The 19,527-nt window shown below is 35.9% G+C and overlaps 1 protein-coding gene across 13 annotated transcripts in view; it reads right to left on the bottom strand.

Moving 5' to 3' along the window:
• ppfibp2b (PPFIA binding protein 2b) overlaps nucleotides 1-19,527 on the bottom strand; it is a 51,126-nt gene that overhangs the window by 28,190 nt on the left and 3,409 nt on the right. For 11 of the 13 annotated variants that reach the window (XM_043227545.1, XM_043227548.1, XM_043227551.1 and 8 more), the window contains exons 2-3: nucleotides 10,959-11,066; nucleotides 7,508-7,713 (exon numbers count right to left, since the gene is read on the bottom strand). In XM_043227545.1, coding sequence (XP_043083480.1) covers nucleotides 7,508-7,713; nucleotides 10,959-11,022 — 270 coding nt within the window. In that variant the 5' untranslated portion in view covers nucleotides 11,023-11,066. Of the gene's footprint in view, nucleotides 1-2,019; nucleotides 2,150-7,507; nucleotides 7,714-10,958; nucleotides 11,067-19,527 lie in introns of those variants that run through there. The other 2 variants (XM_043227556.1, XM_043227558.1) reach the window with 2 other exon arrangements.

The raw sequence follows: 19,527 nt of genomic DNA, 5'->3' as shown, positions 1-19,527 counted from the left end.
CTATACAGTTCTTTGGATGTTGGGGACAATATACTGATTGGTGGGGATTCTCTGCAGAATTATGGGTAATGTAGTTTTTCACTGAGAATGCTACTGTTCAACATGATTATTTAGAAATATAAATAATGTGTAGTTATGCTTTTAACAAATTCATATATCCCCCAGCTTAATGGTTTCTAACTTATCATTATGCCTTTCAGTGGCACTAGCTTTAACCTGGAAACCATGTAAACATCAACTGGAACATGAATTGACACTGAACTAAAAATAACTAAACCCACAGAAAGCATGTTTGTCTCCTTATTTCAGACGTCCACCAGATGTCCTGATCTACAGCTAATTTAACCTTTATAGCAGAGTTCAAACAGTAAGATTCATGAGCACCAATTCAATTTATTACCTCACCAGAGAGATGTTTATAAGCAAGACAACCCACAGGCCCTGGAATTTCCCCCTTTTCATGTCCCACTGCCTGCTCGCAGAACTGTAAAAGCCTGAAACAACTTCAGGAGAAACTACAGTAATCATTATCACCCCACTGTCCAAGAATGTATGACAATATTAATAGTTTTACCCGTACAACTCCTCCTGAAATACGGTAATGCATTCCAGTCCTCTTCCAACCCAGCATTTTATACTGTTACACCTTGTGAAGTATAATTACTGTAATTTCTTTCTTACTTTGGAATGCAATGGCCGGTTGAGTTTTACATGCCTTCCTGAAACATTACACATTCAGCCCATCTCCGGCTTACCGCAATCCCACAATGCCTTGTAAACCACATCAACTGTGGCAAGCAAGCTTTTTAACGCCTCTTGCACTTTAAGAACAGGTGTGCACATTGATGTTTGTTCCCCCACCTTTAAATTGAATTTTACTGCCTGATTTACTACTCCAAGTATCAAGTGTTAGTCAGTGAAAGCGTTTTTTTGTTTGTGTTCAAGAGCATGAGCTCAGAATCATTGAAGCTGGACAGGATAAAAAGCGCTTTTGTACTATTGCAAATCACAAGCTCCCAGCACACATCCACACCAGCACAATACTGCTTGTCGGTTTGAACAACAACAACCAGTTTCAAACTATATCGGTCTGCTCAACCGGGTAAAAGAAACCGGGACTACTTTCACAACGCAGAATCGTCTTTCACCATCTAGGGTTATTATATGTAACTAAAACTAAACTTTAAACTAACAACAAAAATGTACATGTTCATGTAAGTTTATGCCAAACGATTTGTTGCATCCAAAATAAAGTTTTTTGTTTGCATAATATAAGTGTGTGTTCTGTATATATATTTTGAAAATACTATAATTATATTCACATAATTAATAATTTAAATAAATAAATTTAATATATAAACATAACCTATTTTATGAAGTATGTACATGCATGTGTATGTATTTATACATAGACTCAATAAACATACACTGCACTCATATATATGTAAACTGAAACATTAATTTTGGATGCAATTGTTTGCAATTAATCATTTGATGGCACTATTTTTTTTTATTAATTTTCACTTAGTTGGCAGAGATGTATTAAATAACTAAATATTAAAAACGAAATTAACATAAACATTACAAAACGAATAAAAATGCTAAAAGCTATTTAAAAAAGAAATTATACAGGATTAAAATAAACATTAAAAACTAATTCCTAATGTTAAAAGAAACTATTATAGTAACAGTAAATAATAAAATAAAACAGCACCATTTTGTGTGAAAATCTTGTCTTCATAATATTGTAATGTGGTGTAGTATATCATGGTGCTCTTTTGTTGATAGGCCAATTGTTTTGTATTTTTTTCCTAGTGGAAAACACACAGCTAAAGACCGTAAAATGATTTTAACTCAAATCCATATTCCATAATAAATTTTGCAGTATGACTGGTTGACTGTGCATGGTTCCCTTCTTACTATATACTACTCAAATGAAAGCAAAAACAAAAAAAAAGCTGAATAGAAATATCCCTGAAGTGGATAACTTACAGTAGAAAAGCAGACATTTCAGCTTACCTTTTTAAGCCAAGTGAAGTGCTTATAAATGTCAATTTCCTCCTCCATGCTGAAGGCCCATCTCGAGCCACTATAATAAAGGAGCGACTGCAGCGGCTGGCTGAGATCTGAGCTCTGGGTTTCAGTGACTCTGTCTGTCTGTTTTACAGAGTCGCCTCCTCCTTCTCCTCCTCCTTATATTGGCTGCTCAAGTCAGGAGCTCTTAACATGCTGAAGCAACTGCACAAACCTCATTTCTAAAGCCAGACGTCTGTCCAAGACCCCCTGCATCTGCCGTCCAGCCAGACACTTAGAAGTTCAATTTGTTTGTGTGTGTGTTTCACACACACATCAATCCACAACACACACTCCCTAATGTTACTTGCTGCTAAACACCATTCAACTCCTTCTTTCACGTGTGAAAGGCTCTATATTTGTAATTTCCCCCTCCCTTGCTTTCAACCTTTTTCTTTTCTCTGTGTGAGACAGCGGCTCTAATTAAGTTCCAGTGCAAGTCTGAACCGAAACACGCCAGTGTCTCTGTTTAAACACAACTAGAGACAGAGAGGGGGACATTTACAGTGACGCTGCCTTCCAGCGCTCCCCCATCTGTTTTTACTCAAGACTGCAACCCATTAGACCAAAGACCCTGTTTCCTGTGGAAGACATCCATCCATTTTAAGTGTCTTTTTACCTTTACAAGCAATCCTGCTGTCCGGTTGTCTCTTTCATGGACAAACCCAGCTGAGCGAAAGACTGTGAAGAGACTTACAAGCACAAACTGGCCTGCTTAATACTAGATAACAACTTAATAACCTTGCGATCTTGTCAGGCCTGTAGGTTAACATGCCACTATATAAGCTGCTGTAAACTATCATATAATTAACTTATTATATAGATTTCACATAAGTGAACTGGAAGTAAACTTGAAAACTGCAAAAGGACATTCCCAGAAGTCCCTTGTACATCAAAAATGATAATAATGTCAATATGTCAAAACTGTACATTAGGATGTGTTAATTTACATTTTATGATATTTAGTAAATGTTTATTGCATTTTTAAGCGCAATATAACTTAATTAAATATATGGTTAAGAATTTATATGCACCAAAATGTCTCCTCTAATACCTGAAACACTGACATATTTTTCAACCACAATTGCTTTTTACTTTTTCTTATTCCTTTACAATGATAATAATATTAGCCTATTTAGTCTACCAGGTCATACTAGTGAGCTTTAAAACGAGTACTAGTCTAAATCACAGGAAATTCCTTCAGACAGGTTTTGTAACATTTTAAATCAAAACACGATTCATTCACAAATCAGATACAGTCCGGAAGAGCTAGTGTGGACCTTTCAGTGAATGAAGAAAGTCATACAGACCACTTTTAGGTTGTGATATTTTTGTCATTTAGGAGCTTCACAGCCCCACTGAAAACAGCATCCACGCTATTCTTTATAAAAAAAATCACTTTTGTGTCTCAGAAAAAAAAATTCTACAGGTTTGTAATGACATGAGGGTGAGTACATGGTTAACTATCCACATTTTCCTTCGAAAGAGTGCAAAAAAAAATACAAAATGCATTCAGTATGGGCCTCGTGATGGTTTCCAGGCCTGCGTTTCAGCCAATACATCACACCATCCCCATTACAACCACTTCTATAGTATTCCCTCACTTTTCCTGTTTGCGTCACAGGGAGGTTTTGTGTACTACGCAGAGCAGTGAGGATACGGTCGCCATGGGGACTGTCATCAGACGCAGTCAACAATTAACACTTTGGCTATTTTCCACTGTCTTTTGGTGTATACAAATGAACTTCTACAATTCTAAGACTTGAAGAACACATATTCTTCTGAGCGAGGCTGGCTGCGTTTATGTCAGCTATCGAGCATTATTAAAGGTTCCACCCTGAGATCAAGCGCAGTCGATTGTGCCTTAACAGCGTAGCGTGCAACTTCTCCAGAGCTTTGAGAGTTCAGCTGCACCTGGCAGAGTCTCTGATCCTGACAGCTGCGGAGCTGGAGACACACCAGACACACGTGCACGCGCATACACAAACAAGAGCGGACATATTTAAATACTATCAAACAGACAAGCTTTACCCACAGACAGTTCTCAGGTCAGGTCATGAGACGAACAACCTCTCTTATCTCGTTTCTGCAGCTGTCACAAATATTCTTCACGTGCATGTAAACACGGGCCAGATACGGCATGTAAGAACAAAGCGTGGAGCGGCTCTTTAATGTGAATGGCTCACTATCGGGACTTGATCGCATTTCCTGCAATGTTTTTTACCGGCTGTAATTAGGAAGCATGAGTGTTTTTGATCCCACTGGCTGTGTTGTAGAAGAACCCTGTGGATTTTCGAGAGGCCCTTTTAAGATGCGATCACTTTAGCGAAATATCTGAGAAATTTCACATACCAAAAAAGTCCATTGCGAGTTTCTTTTACACGAAAAAGAAAATTAAAAAATGATTAATTCATCTTTTACTTATTATAATCTTTGATTTGTCTTTATTTCTTTATTCTGTTGAACACAAAAGGGGATATTTTGGAAACTGTTGGTAAACCAAACAGTTTATGGTAAGTTTGTTCAAGTCACTGGATACCAGGAACTGTTTGGTCACCAACATTTTTCTAAATATCTTCTTTTGTGAAATTTACTTGGGTTTGGAGCAACTTCATGGTGAATACATGACATTTTTGAGTTTAATAGAATAGCCACATTAAAAAATGCAGCACACAAGTCACTTTTAAATGTAGCAGCTTTCTGTTGATAAATCTCAAATTGCGTGGATTTATATTAATATGACTGGATTTTGTCCTAATAAATGAGAGAACCGAACAACAAACTATTTTTCATCCTTCGCGTCAAAAGAAGTTTGAATGTCCATTTACATGTAAATATATATAACCAAATAAACACATCAAAAACGACAGCTGTGAGTAATTAACAGAAACTGATCATATCGATGCATAAACCAGCTTTGCACTTTAGTACTCTATTCAAGTTACATTAAGTTTAACCTTTAACTTTTAGGGCCTTTAATGGTGAGCTTAGCTTTAAGTCAGATCCCTGCAAAAACATGGCCCTAGATTGATCCTTGAGCTCCGCCAACAGGTTGCTGGTGATCTCTCAAAGATTTTCTATGTTCATTGACCAAGAAATCACCACAGGCTAGTGATGAGAATCATGTGCAAGCATTTTCCATCCGGATACACAAATAAATGTCTAAATGAACCTTGTGACCGTTTTTGCCAATAACAAATACCAGCAAAACAAGAAAAGCCTATTCTGAGAGAGCAAGTATGCATGGACTGTCTGGTTACAGATCGCAAAAATAATCTAGCAGTATAAGCTGTGAGCGGAGCTGTCAGCCGCAGACTTACCCTAGAGGAGATGAAGCCGAGCTAAGGGTGACCAGATCGTTTTTAATGCAGAGCAAAACAGCAAAGAGAAAGGAGAGAGCGACTGCGTGGAGAGAGGGATATGAGGGAAGAGAGGGAGAGAGGCAGGAAGCACAGCCCTATCAATGTCTCAGAGGGGATCCAGACTCTTTTAAAAACATCCAAGCAACATACACGCATACGCACACAAACCCTGGGCCAGAAACTGCCTCTGGGACACATAAGACAAGACCCCGTATTAGGCAAGGGTCTGTACTTAAAGGTATAGTTCCCTCAAAACTGAAAATTATCCTAATCATCATTATGTGCTCATGTTGTTTCAACCCTACAAGCTGTCATTTTTTCTTTGGAATGCAAAAGGAACATTTTTTAAATAGATCTGCTTAAAAAAACAAAACCAAAAAAAACTAATTTTTAAAAAATAAAATTCAAGGTTCTTAAGTAAAAGGCTCAACTGGACGGGAAGTGAATATTAACTTATATAATGATTTCAATGTATTCTTTACACAAGAGGTAAAAATTCCTGGACTGGGAATAAGGTGCACAAGTCATTTGTTATTGTTAACTAAAACTAGCAAAATTGTTTGCCAAGACTTTTTGGTTATTACAAATTATTTGTGTACATTTATTAATGTTTTATATTATTTACTATGCATATTGATGTTATTATATTGTATTATATATATTATATATATATATATATATATATATATATATATATATATATATATATATATATATATATATATATATATATATATATATATATATATATATTATATTGTATATATATTATATATATATATATTATATGTAAAAAAAAAAAAAAAAAAAAACTAAAAAGAGAAATGTTGCCTCAGCTGCTGACTGAAATAAAGCTGAAGCACTAAAATTCTTAAGACTAAACCTGAAATAAAAATAAATTAAAGCTATATAGACATATAAAAGACAAATAAAAATATACAAATAAAAGATAACTAAAAAATATGAATGAATGCTATAACAGTAAATAATATTAAATAATATAATTTAATTTAACTTAAATTATGTTAAAATAATAACACTATATATGGAGCACTTTGTCATTTTTATTCTACTTTTGTGTTCCACTGAAGAAATAAAGTCATACAGGTTTTGTAACAAAAAAGGAGGGTGATAAAGCAATGCAGGAATTTTCACTGATGACTGAACTTTGTCTTTAAGACTCTGCACAGCTGCCTGTTGAATAATCTAACACAGGCTCTATTTGCTGCTTATAATCATGTCACCACATTGACATTAAAAAGATTTTGTTTCCAAAACATGACAAACACTGTATAAAAAAATGTTCATTTATCATCTGAGAAGCATGTTAACATCTGTATCACTGCGCGGTGTGTAAATATTTATATAAGAAAAACACAATCCAAATGCTGACTGAAAACTTAAAGATGAACCAGCTTAAACAGAGAAGCTCCAGAAACATTAAACATCAAACCTCCGTATATAATGATCGCTCACAAGTCAGTTAAAGGACACTCCACCAGTTTTGAAAGTAGGCTCAACAGTTGAGTTTTACAGTTTTTGAATCCATTCAGCCTAACTCCGGGCCTGGAGATAACACTTTTACCTGCTGCTTAACATAGATCACTGAATCTGATCGGGTCGATATGTCTAGGAATTATATTCTGGTGTAAAAATTAAGGAACTTTACTGAAATACAATGGGATATCATTATCACCTGCTGCACCCATGCTGTAAACCTTAATTATTACGCTGGAATGAAAATATAGTTCCTAGCCACATCCGCTTAGAATATCCCAGCTTTTTTCCTTCGGTCTTAGTACACGATGTAACTACAGAAGAGTCAAGACTTAAATAAAAATATCTGAACTCTTTGGTCATTTTTGAGTGAGATGTTAACGGTCTAATCAGATTCAATGATCTATGCTAAGCTACAGCTAAAAGCGCTACCGTCAGGCTCAACTCTTAAACTCTAGGAGAGGTGGAAAAAGAGTGCTCCTTTAAGAGTGAATGAGCTAAACCTGTATATTAATGGTACTATTCTATCACAAGTTCACAATGGCTTTATAGGCTTTCACTTTCGAGTGCCTCACCGATCCTTTCTCCAGCCACTCCATGAGAGCCTGCGCGGTGGTGCAGGGCAGCTGGGAGCGCAGTGAGTTTCGTCCCTCGTCCCCGGCCTGCAGCTCCAGAGCCAGCCTCAGCTCCTCAGCCAGCTGGAGAACCGGCAGCGGCCCGACGCTCACAGGAGAGCCCAGATCATACAGCCCGTTACTGAACTCCACCGCAGCCTTGGAACCTGCGCACAGAAGCATAAAACAGACAGAAGAGGTAAGACTTTGGCTTAGCGGTCATACTCTCGTATGGGCGAGACGGGTTCGAATCTGGTTCATGCATCACAGTAGCAAAAAAGGATGAGAAAAGACGCGATTTATGGAACAGCTAGGGCAAAAAGTGACTCGAGAGGAAAAGCAAACAGAAAGAGAGCAGGGGAGATGCACCATCACGCCATGTCATACATCATCACATCATATTAACCATCAGCACCCACACCACTGCAGCCACGTGTCGCCTACATCATCTGGAAGAACAGTTCCAACCGTCCCCATCTGGATGCTATGGAATCAGATGTAACAATATTACAGGAACATCTGGAACCCATTAGGATTCTATAACACTTTAAAAGTGTATGATGACATTGTTCCATTTTTAAATGCCAGAGTCAACGGGCAGAACAAAGAGACACACAGTTGACACTGGATTTGGGATTTGTAACCTTGGTTTCAGTTTTTTCTTATGCAATTGTAAGAACGTTACACGTTTTTCCATTAGTTTACTTGTCTCATATGATTTGTATCGTTTCCATATGGCCTTTCAAAGAAGACATCTGGTGTTAAGAGTAATGAGGACAATGCAAAAAAGTGTGTCTTGTGTGCATGCAAAGAATGCACGACTAATGTACATAACTGTTTATACAAATGCATAATTTGTGCATTCGGGCGCAAGTGTTTTGCTTGACTGAAGGCATGAAATGACCTCATTGGTTGCTTTAATGAAGGGGTGGGGGTGTCGTGCCAGTTACTGAGAGAAGCTGCGCATGGAAGGATACCCTAACAAAAAAAAAAAAAAAAACTAAAAGTGGAATATTTACTCTTGTTGTGCTACTTATCCCTAATCCATTAGGTTCTGAAAACTAAAATAAATAATATCAGAAATGATCTGAATAAAACAAAATCAACTAACATAGTAATGTTTATTCTAACACTGCTACTTAGCACAAAAATCCATTAGGTTTTGATCAGTCAAAATAAAAGTAAATAAAATCAAATAAATACTAAATGAAAATTATATGAAAAAAACTAACATAGTAGAATTTTTACTCTTGCTCTGCTACTTATCACAGATATCCATTATGTAAATAATAAAATAAAATACAATAAAACAGGAAATGATATAAAAGTCAAACTAACACAGTAGAATGTTTAGTCTAGCATGGCTACATATCACAAAAATCTATTAGGTTTTAATAATCCAAAACAAAATTAACTGAATAAATACTAAAAAAATTCCCCCTAACATAGTTAGTTACTCTTTCTCTGCTACTTACAAATATGTATTATGTTTAGGATAAAATAAAATAGATAAAACTGCAAATAAAAACAAACGTACAGAGTGGTATTAAAGTCTATTAATCACATATAAGGCTAAAATGAGACTGGATCATCTGGATCATCAAGATAATTGAGATGTTCCAACTCTCACCAGCAGATGGAGGCATTTCAAGAACCTTGAGCAACTTTTGTGACAACACTTCTTCATTGTCACGAGTCAGTTCACACAGCAGAACCAACACAACATGCCTGTGGTCAGCTCTCATCACACCCTCCTATTCTTAAGACACACAGACAGACACTCATTTAGAGTCTAGATCCAGGATTAGCCGCATGGTATGACATCTGATTACTAAACATAAATGGTTAATTCATAAGCAATTAATTTATAAGCCTGTGTTATATTTGAAGTCCTGAATGTGTAATATTTGGCACATGCAGCCTTCATTCGGGACAATTATAACTCATGACTTGCAGGACTACTCAGCTATTAGATCATGTGCGGTATGCAACTCAAAATGTCATATCACAGTACAAATGAATAACATCATCTTAACATATCTTAATATGTTTTAACTGTATATAATGTGATAATATTTATATATTAAATAAACATGTAGTATTTCCCTATCAAGTAGCAACTTTAAAATGTAAAAAAAAACCTGTTTGCTGTAATTAAAAAGAGATTGTTTTACACAATAAACATTTATCTTCTAATATTCAAAGAATATTTTTATTGAGAGATTTTCTAATACCTCTGAAATTCAAAGGAGTCTCTTATGCTCACCTAGGCTGCGTTTATTTGATTAGAAGTAAAAACAGTAACATTATAAAACAATTAGTACAAATTAAAATAGCTGTTTTTAATTTTAATATATTTGTACATTTTAGTGATGATTAAGTGATGAATAAGTGATGATTGTCTTCAGTGCCCTTCATAAATACGCTGAATTGGTGCTTAAGAAGCATTTCTTATTATTATAAGTGTTACAAATATTTTTCTTCAGAATTCTTTAAATGAACTGAACATTCAAAATAGCATCTATTTTAAATTAAAATATTTTGACATTAACATTATACATGTGAATTTAATGCACCTTTGTTTAATAAATGAATAATTTTTTTACCAAAAAAATTGTAACATGAGCTCTTGATTTTAGATCCCATCTTATACTGCTCTCTTGACCCCACATTAAAAGAAAGCAATTGTTTTGTTTTGCCTTAAAGATGGTAATGTGACTTTGGGTTATGTAACTGGAATAAATAGTGTTTATCACAGATTTTGTCACAGTGACTGTCTCCCTCTGGACTAGCTGAGTCCACCGTACCTTTCACTGCCTCGCTCAGACAGCAAACAGCAAGCTCCGCTCCATCCCCCAGCCTTCATTTGTTGACTGCCCACATTAAACATTTATCCTCTATTAGTTAAATCATCTTGGCAATCGCTGAGCTTGCTTAAGGGGCTACACAGCCCCCACATCCTCTCTGTTAAAAACTTCCCCTCCAAAACGGGCTGCTCTGTTACACTGTGCTGAAACAGTATTGCACACCCGGTCATTCAGTAAAGAAATCTGCAGTTATTTTAACTATTAATATATTAACGCATTCAAACTATTTGTGTGGCAAGCGCGTTTCTTTCAAAATATTCAACGCCATGTAATCCTTTTTTTTTCGGAAAAAGCTTTACACATGCAGCGTCGAGGGAATCCAATTAGTTTGCACAGATCAAGAGATACGTCGAAAAAACATTGTATAGGAGCAGAGCCTTATCTGATCGCTTCCTGAGAAGCAGCCAATCAGAAACAGACGGTCAGATTCACCTTTATGCAAGCTTTTTAACTGTTCAGCACAGAAGCAAAAAACATAATTGTGGAAGAACGCGATCCGTGCACAAGTTCACGCACAAGGCTTGAAGCAAAAACGAAAGCCTTACCCGCAATAATATCATCCATTTGTTCCAAGGCTGCTTCTAACATGTGACTTGCATCTGATGCCATGGCGCCAGCCGTCTACTGCATCTGCTGGTGAGCTTCTCGGTGACCTGCAAAAAATTACGTAATTATGCAACATAATGAATAAAAGTCACAATTACAGTTGCTGGGAAAGTGCATTTCGAAATTGAGGGTGGAGTAAAAAAAAATTAATCTTGTGTGTGAACCAATACTATGAATCTCAACTGACGGCAAGTAGCAGCTTGGCGAGTTTAAGACCGCTGCCTTCCTGTACTGTAATGTAACTTGACATTACATAAATTCCCTAACGCTAGTGTGGTTTACAGTGACAACTAAAACATGTCGTCCGCTGTGCTGTATTTAGATAATTTTGTATGTGCTTGATTGAAAGTTCTTTAAAAGGTACAGGATGAAACTGTCTTCATATTAAGAGCTAGTATTTTCCCAAGAGTTAACCCCTGACTCTCTGCTGTGACGTATCCCGAGGCGGCTTGACTTTCTCCCTGTGGAGCCTCAATGATGGAGGGAAATTTGAGAATAATTAAGCCTGTCAGGGTCAAGTTTCACCCTATTGTCGTGCCTTGTGGCATGTGTAATAGGCACATTCATACATCATATATTTAGGCGCACATAAGCTAACACAAACACATAGAGGCGGCTCTAAATTATAAAAGCCTGTTTCTGCCTCGGAGTAAATATGTGCTCGCGTTATCATTGTTCAGTAGTGAAATACAGCCATTTCCATAGGAATACACATAATGGGGAATATTACATGAGAGCGAAGTCAAGTTCGTTGCATGGATTTGCTGCGTTTTTGCACTTAATTATTTTCATGCAGGAATGTCCTAAGTGACTTAAAACGTTAGAGCACGCAAAAATGACAATTAGCCTGTTGTTTATTCACCCTCAAGCAATCCTAGGTGTATGTGACTTTCTTCTTTCAGACGATTCCAATCCGAGTTATATCAAAAACTGTTCTGTCACTTCTAAGCTCCATCATTGCAATGGGCTGCCTTTTTTTGTCCAAAATTTGTTAAGTGCACCAAAACATAACACAACACCGGTCATGAATTAGATATGCAAACCAAAGGATTTGTAAAGAAAAGAGTTAGAGGATTTCGCTAAAAGCCTGTTTAAAGACTCTTTTTCTTACAAAAAACACTACAGGAGGCCTTTATTCATGCCCCAGATCCTTGTGAGGCATGTTTTATTATGGATGCACACGCTTTATTTAATGTGTTTTAGACCGTTAAAGAGAAACACCCACATACCGCAATAAGGCTTGGAATATCAAGGATAATTTTAATATGATTCGTCATATACACCTGGCTCGAGGTGAGTAAAACATAGGCTAATTTTTATTTTTGGGCGAAATAACCAGGCGATATTGTTGTACAATTGTTGTCAATTTTAGGGCCCTATGAGACACAAGAATTCAATTTACTGTATAACAATGTGTACTGAATGTCAAAAGCAGGTCAATGCAATTTAATCAAATCACAGACTACTGACTCTGAATATAAAGCGGCAAAAATACCATTTAAACACAAATCCTGTTCTGCATGTCTCTGTGTGAATAAATGGTGCAGGCATGTGGCTTAGTTTAATACACAGATGATAAAATGATATGAAATGACACTTATTTATTCAAACCATTAAAATGAATGTAAAACAGAATTTGGTTAAAAAAATAATTTCACTGGGCTTTAAACAGCATTTTTGCTAAACTTTAAATATACTTTTGCTAAACTTTAAAGTGCCTTTTGAATATTGTAAGCGTCATAATAATAGTGGAGACTTTTACGGGTGCTTCCTCTAAAAATATAAAAATATAGTTCATTCATTTATGAATTAATCTTATAGGAGGTCAAGAATGAATGACATATTTGGGCATCACAAACACATGCCACTCGGGTGGAGGGTCACAAAAGGCAACTGTCAAGGGCTAAAGGGGGCACATCCCACAATGCTGTTCATTATGTAGCTTAATTTAGCCTCACACGACAAGAGAGCGTTGACTCTTTCCCTGCTGAAACAACAGCTCTGTAATCACAGCCCTGATAAGAGAGTGAATATAAGCCTTCAGTTAAATGACAAGAAGAGACAAGCGCAGCCTGGTGCAGTTCATTAATAGATAGCATGCTTTTTAATACAAGCAAAAATGGAAACTCCAGTACAACCTCAAGCATTGCACACACACCCAAGTTATTCGAGCAGATAAGGGTGTGTAGGCTTGTCATGTGCTATCTGCCCTAAAAAAAAAAAGAGTCACGTCTTATTTGATCACACTGATGGAGCTTTTTTATCCCTCTTCACTTATTATAAGGTGGCACAGTTTGTAGGGAACATACGCTTCTATTGTCTATCAAAGAAGTCTCACAAAACAAGCTTTGCACTCTCGCCTTACGTAGAAATTTCTGTGCAAATATACAACCCCTGAGATTAATAAGACATCACAATCATTTTTAGATGCCTGACCCACTACAGAAGACCAGGCGCTCTTATCTGACCCACAAACTCAGCAATTTCAGTGTATGCAATTAAATCAGCCTGACAAAGATAATGTTAACCACAGCATTTCTCCTGTGTCATCGGTTTCAACCTGACAAATCACTTCAAGAGTTTGCTCCCATGCATTATAACTTCTGCGGTTGGCCTGTTATTGCTCTACTGTGGACAATTTCCATTCAAACGCTCCACCTGTGTATGTTTTTCTCCATAGTGTGTTTCACTTGGGCTCAACTCAGTTAAAGCACATTTATATAAGAACGCCAAGCAAACAATGGATATCATTCAAAGTACTCGTTAAACAAATCGAGTAGAACTTGCTAGGAATTTTTCTGGCCTCCACAAAAATCCTGAAGACCGCATAAAAAGAAATGAACTGAAATTAGTTTGACACCCGGATCAGAATACGTAAACGCATGCATGTATGTATTTATGAAAATGTGTTAGGTTTATATGTTAAATATATTTATATTTTAATATAAATATAATAATTAGTAATATAAAACATAAGAATATATTAGGGCTGAACAATTATGACAAAAAATATTAATTGTCGATTATTTGTATACCGCATGCCATAGGTTTATTTTTTAAAAAATAAAAAAGCTAAACTTTGGATAATAAATATTAAAAAAGATTAATTGTCACTTTGAAAGACTACATAATTGTGGCAATCTTAATTGTAATTGTAATTATAAGTGGAATTTCTGCCCATCCAATAAGTGATTATTTTATAGAAATGTCTTATGAAATGCTAATGGATCTTTTTAATGGAACTCCTCGATCAAATCTTCCTACTGTTTGATTAACTGAAAAGCAAGTTTTGAAATGCTGGAGTCTGTTTTTCTTTCCCAGTGTCGACACATTCCAACACAAGCCCCCACCCCTCCAGAGTCAAGAGTTAGCGGGTGACTGAACGCCGATGCTATCTCAATAATGATTGGTGACATCACACGCAAGTCCCCTCTGCTTACATCCCCTGTATTTACAAAACCTTGATAAGCCGACACAAATAGAGAAACTTAAAAATGATGGGACCTTGAGTTACACAAAACATCTCTTTCTGCCCAAACCCAACAACTGCAGTCTGAATATTTCCGTTCACAATGTTTCTCCCAGAGATTGCAAGGCCATCCAAACCACAGGCTATTCGTGAGGAGACTTTAACAGGGGAAACATAGATTTAGAAGGAAGTGTTTGAGCCTGTTCCCATTCAACTGCAGCATCCCTCACTCACTAATATGTACTAGCAATAGACTCCAATAGACACTGAAGAGGAGACAAGAGTCTAGAAACTAGGGTTATTTTGATTTCAGATAGTAAGCATACTCTACCTTATTATGGGCCATTTTACAGAATTGGTGAAAACTGCTGTCCCTCAACAAAAACACATTTAAAACATTTAAGTAATTATATCGTAGAGTTTTATCAGGATTCTTCGATTATTTATTATGTTCAAAATGTAAAAATAAGAAATGTATCCCGCATTTTTCATGCCACTACCAAAACTGTGTATGTTTCAGTCCACTGGCAGAGAATAATTTTAACTAAACCCATACATTTACGATCATAGCTATAATTTGCGATTAGATAGGTCTCATCATTTTGAGGTAAATGTGTTCAAAAGTCTAAAAAAATCTGTGTGTAACTTTAAGGACCGTTACTACTAAACACCTTTTTTCTGCAATTGAACACACTTGATATTTGATGATATTTAGTTTTTATACGTATACCACTGTTCAGAACAGTGTTTACTAATCTTGGGTTCAAAGGTATCTAAAATCGTCACTGCCGTTATAGTTGTTATAGTGACAAAAAGAAACATACAATAAACAACATTTTAGTGCGGTTAAGTACAATTAGTACAATTTTCAAGTTAAAAATTCTGTAATGTGACCAAATTACAGTCGCTAGCGAATATACCGAATTAGTATACTGAATTATCACCTAAGATGTTATGATTCAATCAGTTCGATCAGTGTATATTATATTCAAACTACTGAATCCTTAACTTTAAAATAAGTATGAGAACATTTTGCTTTTTGCACAGAATAATTGCATTCAAAGCGTTTACACTAGAATATTGTTCAAAATGTAATTGTTATTGATTTACGTCTTATTAGGTCAATATAATCGTTATAATGAAATGATTATTATTATTATTTATTTATTATATAGTGACAAATTTTGGGAAAAAAATTCCACATTTTTCCAACACTGACACTGGACCAATTATGCAGAATGCCCCACATAATATAAATTCCAGATTATTATTATGTTTTATCTTTGTTTCAAGGTGAAATATGACCTGGATTTGTTTTCTCGAGGTTCGCCTAGTGAGAGTCATCAGTCTAGTGTTGTTTGCTTTACTTTGACATGTGGCATGTTTTGACAGTACTTGAGTATTTGCTCTAGATAACACTTACAAGCAGACCCTCAGAGAATCTATAGACCTTTTGGATCCAAAATCCTTTGATATACTGTGAAAGCAAACAAGCCAGCTAATTCTCTTATTGTGTTTTAACAAGCTACTGCTATTCATCACGAGATTCGAAAGCTGTCAGAGAGTGTGACCCCACGTCTGGTGCCAAAAAGCAAACTGTAGTGTTAGCGTTCTACTTAATTTACTCCAGGATGTTTAGATTAGCAAACAGAATCTACTGTGGAAAGTCCCTGTATTTTGGAGCTAAGGGCCAGTTAATGATGAACAGGCTCATCCAGGGTTATCCCTTAAAAACAGAGAAAAACTGTGACCATGAACATGTTTGGGGCTGCACTAATGAGTTTGACTAATTATTAGTAAACCTGAATAGTCAATGAGGCATCAAATATCTATTCTATATCTATATCCATATCTATTCTTTAACTGTAAATTTGCTGTATGTACAGCTTTTCAGTGCATTTACAGACGTGGACAAAATTGTTGGTACCCTTTGGTCAATGAAAGAAAAAGTCACAATGGTCACAGAAATAACTGTTATCTGACAAAAGTAATAATAAATAAAAATTCTATAAATGTTAACCAATGAAAGTCAGACATTGTTTTTCAACCATGCTTCAACAGAATTATTTAAAAAAATAAACTCACGAAACAGGCATGGACAAAAATGATGGTACCCTAGAAAACACTTTAAATAATGTGACCAAAGGGACATGTTAATTCAAGGTGTGTCCACTAATTAGCATCACAGGTGTCTACAACCTTGTAATCAGCCATTGGGCCTATATATATGGCTCCAGGTAATCACTGTGTTGTTTGGTGATATGGTGTGTACCACACTCGACATGGACCAGAGGAAGCAAAGGAAAGAGTTGTCTCAAGAGATCAGAAAGAAAATTATAGACAAGCATGTTAAAGGTAAAGGCTATAAGACCATCTCCAAGCAACTAGATGTTCCTGTGACTACAGTTGCACATATTATTCAGAAGTTTAAGATCCATGGGACTGTAGCCAACCTCCTGGACGTGGCAAGGAAAATTGATGACAAATCTAAGAGACGGATAATCCGAATGGTAACAAAAGAGCCTAGAAAGACTTCTAAAGAGATTCAAGGTGAACTTCATGCTCAAGGAACATCAGTGTCAGATCGCACCATCCGTCGTTGTTTGAGCCAAAGTGGACTACATGGGAGACGACCAAGGAGGACACCATTGTTGAAAACGAATCATAAAAAAGCAAGACTGGAATATGCCAAACTACATGTTGACAAGCCACAAAGCTTCTGGGAGAATGTCCTGTGGACAGATGAGACAAAAATCAAAGTTTTTGCCAAGGCACATCAGCTGTATGTTCACAGACGAAAAAATGAAGCATATCAAGAAAAGAACACTGTCCCTACTGTGAAACATGGAGGAGGCTCTGTTATGTTCTGGGGCTGCTTTGCTGCGTCTGGCACAGGGTGTCTTGAATCTGTGCAGGGTACAATGAAATCTCAAGACTATCAAGGAATTCTAGAGAGAAATGTACTAGCCAGTGTCAGAAAGCTTGGTCTCAGCTTGCAACAGGACAATGACCCAAAACACACCGCTAAAAACACCCAAGAATGGCTAAGAGGAAAAAATTGGACTATTGTAAAGTGGCCTTCTATGAGCCCTGACCTCAATCCTATTGAGCATCTTTGGAAGGAGCTGAAACATGCAGTCTGGAAAAGGCACCCTTCAAACCGGACACAACTGGAGCAGTTTGCTCATGAGGAGTGGGCCAAAATACCTGCTGAGAGGTGCAGAAGTCTCATTGACAGTTACAGGAAGCGTTTGATTGCAGTGATTGCCTCAAAAGGTTGCGCAACAAAATATTAAGTTAGGGGTACCATCATTTTTGTCCAGGTCTGTTTCATGAGTTTATTTTTTTTAAATAATTCTGTTGAAGCATGGTTGAAAAACAATGTCTGACTTTCATTGGTTAACATTTATAGAATTTTATTTATTATTACTTTTGTCAGATTAAAGTTATTTCTGTGACCATTGTGAGTTTTTCTTTCATTGACCAAAGGGTACCAACAATTTTGTCCACGTCTGTAAGTAATTACATTTGAGGAAAGTTGAATTATTATTACATAAAATATAATAAGATATTATTGTACAACACCGTCTGAAAGTTATAAAGTACAGTTTATATATTATACTGTTTTAAAAATGAAAAAAAAAGATTAATTAAATTGATCAAAAGTGACTGTGAATAATGTTACAAAAGATTCTTTAAAAAAGAAAAAAAAATCATAAAAATGATCGGTTTCCAATAAATAAATAAAATCACTCTTTACAACATTAATAACAATAAGAAATGTCATCAAATCAGCATGTTTGTTGGTGAAATACAGTCTTCGTGAGCATGAAAGACTTCTTTTAGTAACATTAAAAGTGTATATATAAAGTATATCAATTAAATAAATAATAAATCCACTGTGCTGAATATGCTCTTATTTGAAACCAATAAAACATGCTTTGTTTAAATTGTTATTTAATTGGCATGGAAGCCATTCCATAAGTATTTTCCATCCATGATTTTTAAAAAATTCCCACTATGTACAGTAAAAGCAAAAGCAACTGTAAGCGGCCTTGGGCAGAAATACTGCAGCGGGAGGAAGTGGCATCAGCATTAGGTGTCAGACCAATAAACCCAGCACGTCAACACAGCTTAATATGAGAACATCAAAGGCAGCAGTCCTCAAACAGCTTAACCGTCCCCACTCAGCATTAAACCATCCTGACGTGCTGACATATCGCGTGGGCCCCGCGCATCCCTTGGTTAAACACGCTACACTGGCAGAAAGGTGACCTGTGGCACGGTTCAAATGCAGCGGCTGACACAAGGCCTCATTGTTGTGGGATGTGTGTGATGGCAGACAACGAGACGGCTATTCGAGCCACGGTACCAGCAGGTTTAGGCTCCGCCGTGAGCTCTACCTTCTCGATACAGGTTACTTTTCATACATGTTGTTAAGTCATCCACAACAAACCCGGTTCAAATAACAAGGAGATAGAGTTGCAGCAACCATATGACTACACAAAAAAAAAAAGGGCGTAGATTTGTCTTGAAACAATTTTCACTTACAGTATAAATGTTTAGAAAATGTAAAAGCTTGTAGAAAAACTTTATTTTATTTTACATATATTTATGTGTTCATTTATTTTTATTTTTAGATTTATTTATTCAGTCTCTATTTAAAAAAATAGGGTTTTATATACGTTTTTTTTGTATTTATTCTTACATTTCTGTAATTAATTGCATCCAAGATAAAATCTTTGTTTACATAATATGTGCGTATACTGTGTATTTATCTATCTATCTATATATATATGTGGATGTGATTTATCACAATTTACCATTTGACAACACACACACATATACTATATATATATATATAATTTTAAACATTGTTTGACGCTTTGTATATTTACTGTGTGAAACACAATTTTTTTAATATTGAAATATTTATTTATTAAATTAAATACATTTTTGAACAATTATTTTCTTGCATTGAGTATTCCAATAATCTTCCAGAAATCATTTTTTCAGTGAACACTACAGGCGGAGTTGTG

The sequence above is a fragment of the Puntigrus tetrazona genome, chromosome 25 (genome assembly GCF_018831695.1).
Source record: "Puntigrus tetrazona isolate hp1 chromosome 25, ASM1883169v1, whole genome shotgun sequence".
Lineage (NCBI taxonomy): Eukaryota > Metazoa > Chordata > Actinopteri > Cypriniformes > Cyprinidae > Puntigrus > Puntigrus tetrazona.
This window is presented reverse-complemented; position numbering and strand designations above follow the sequence as displayed.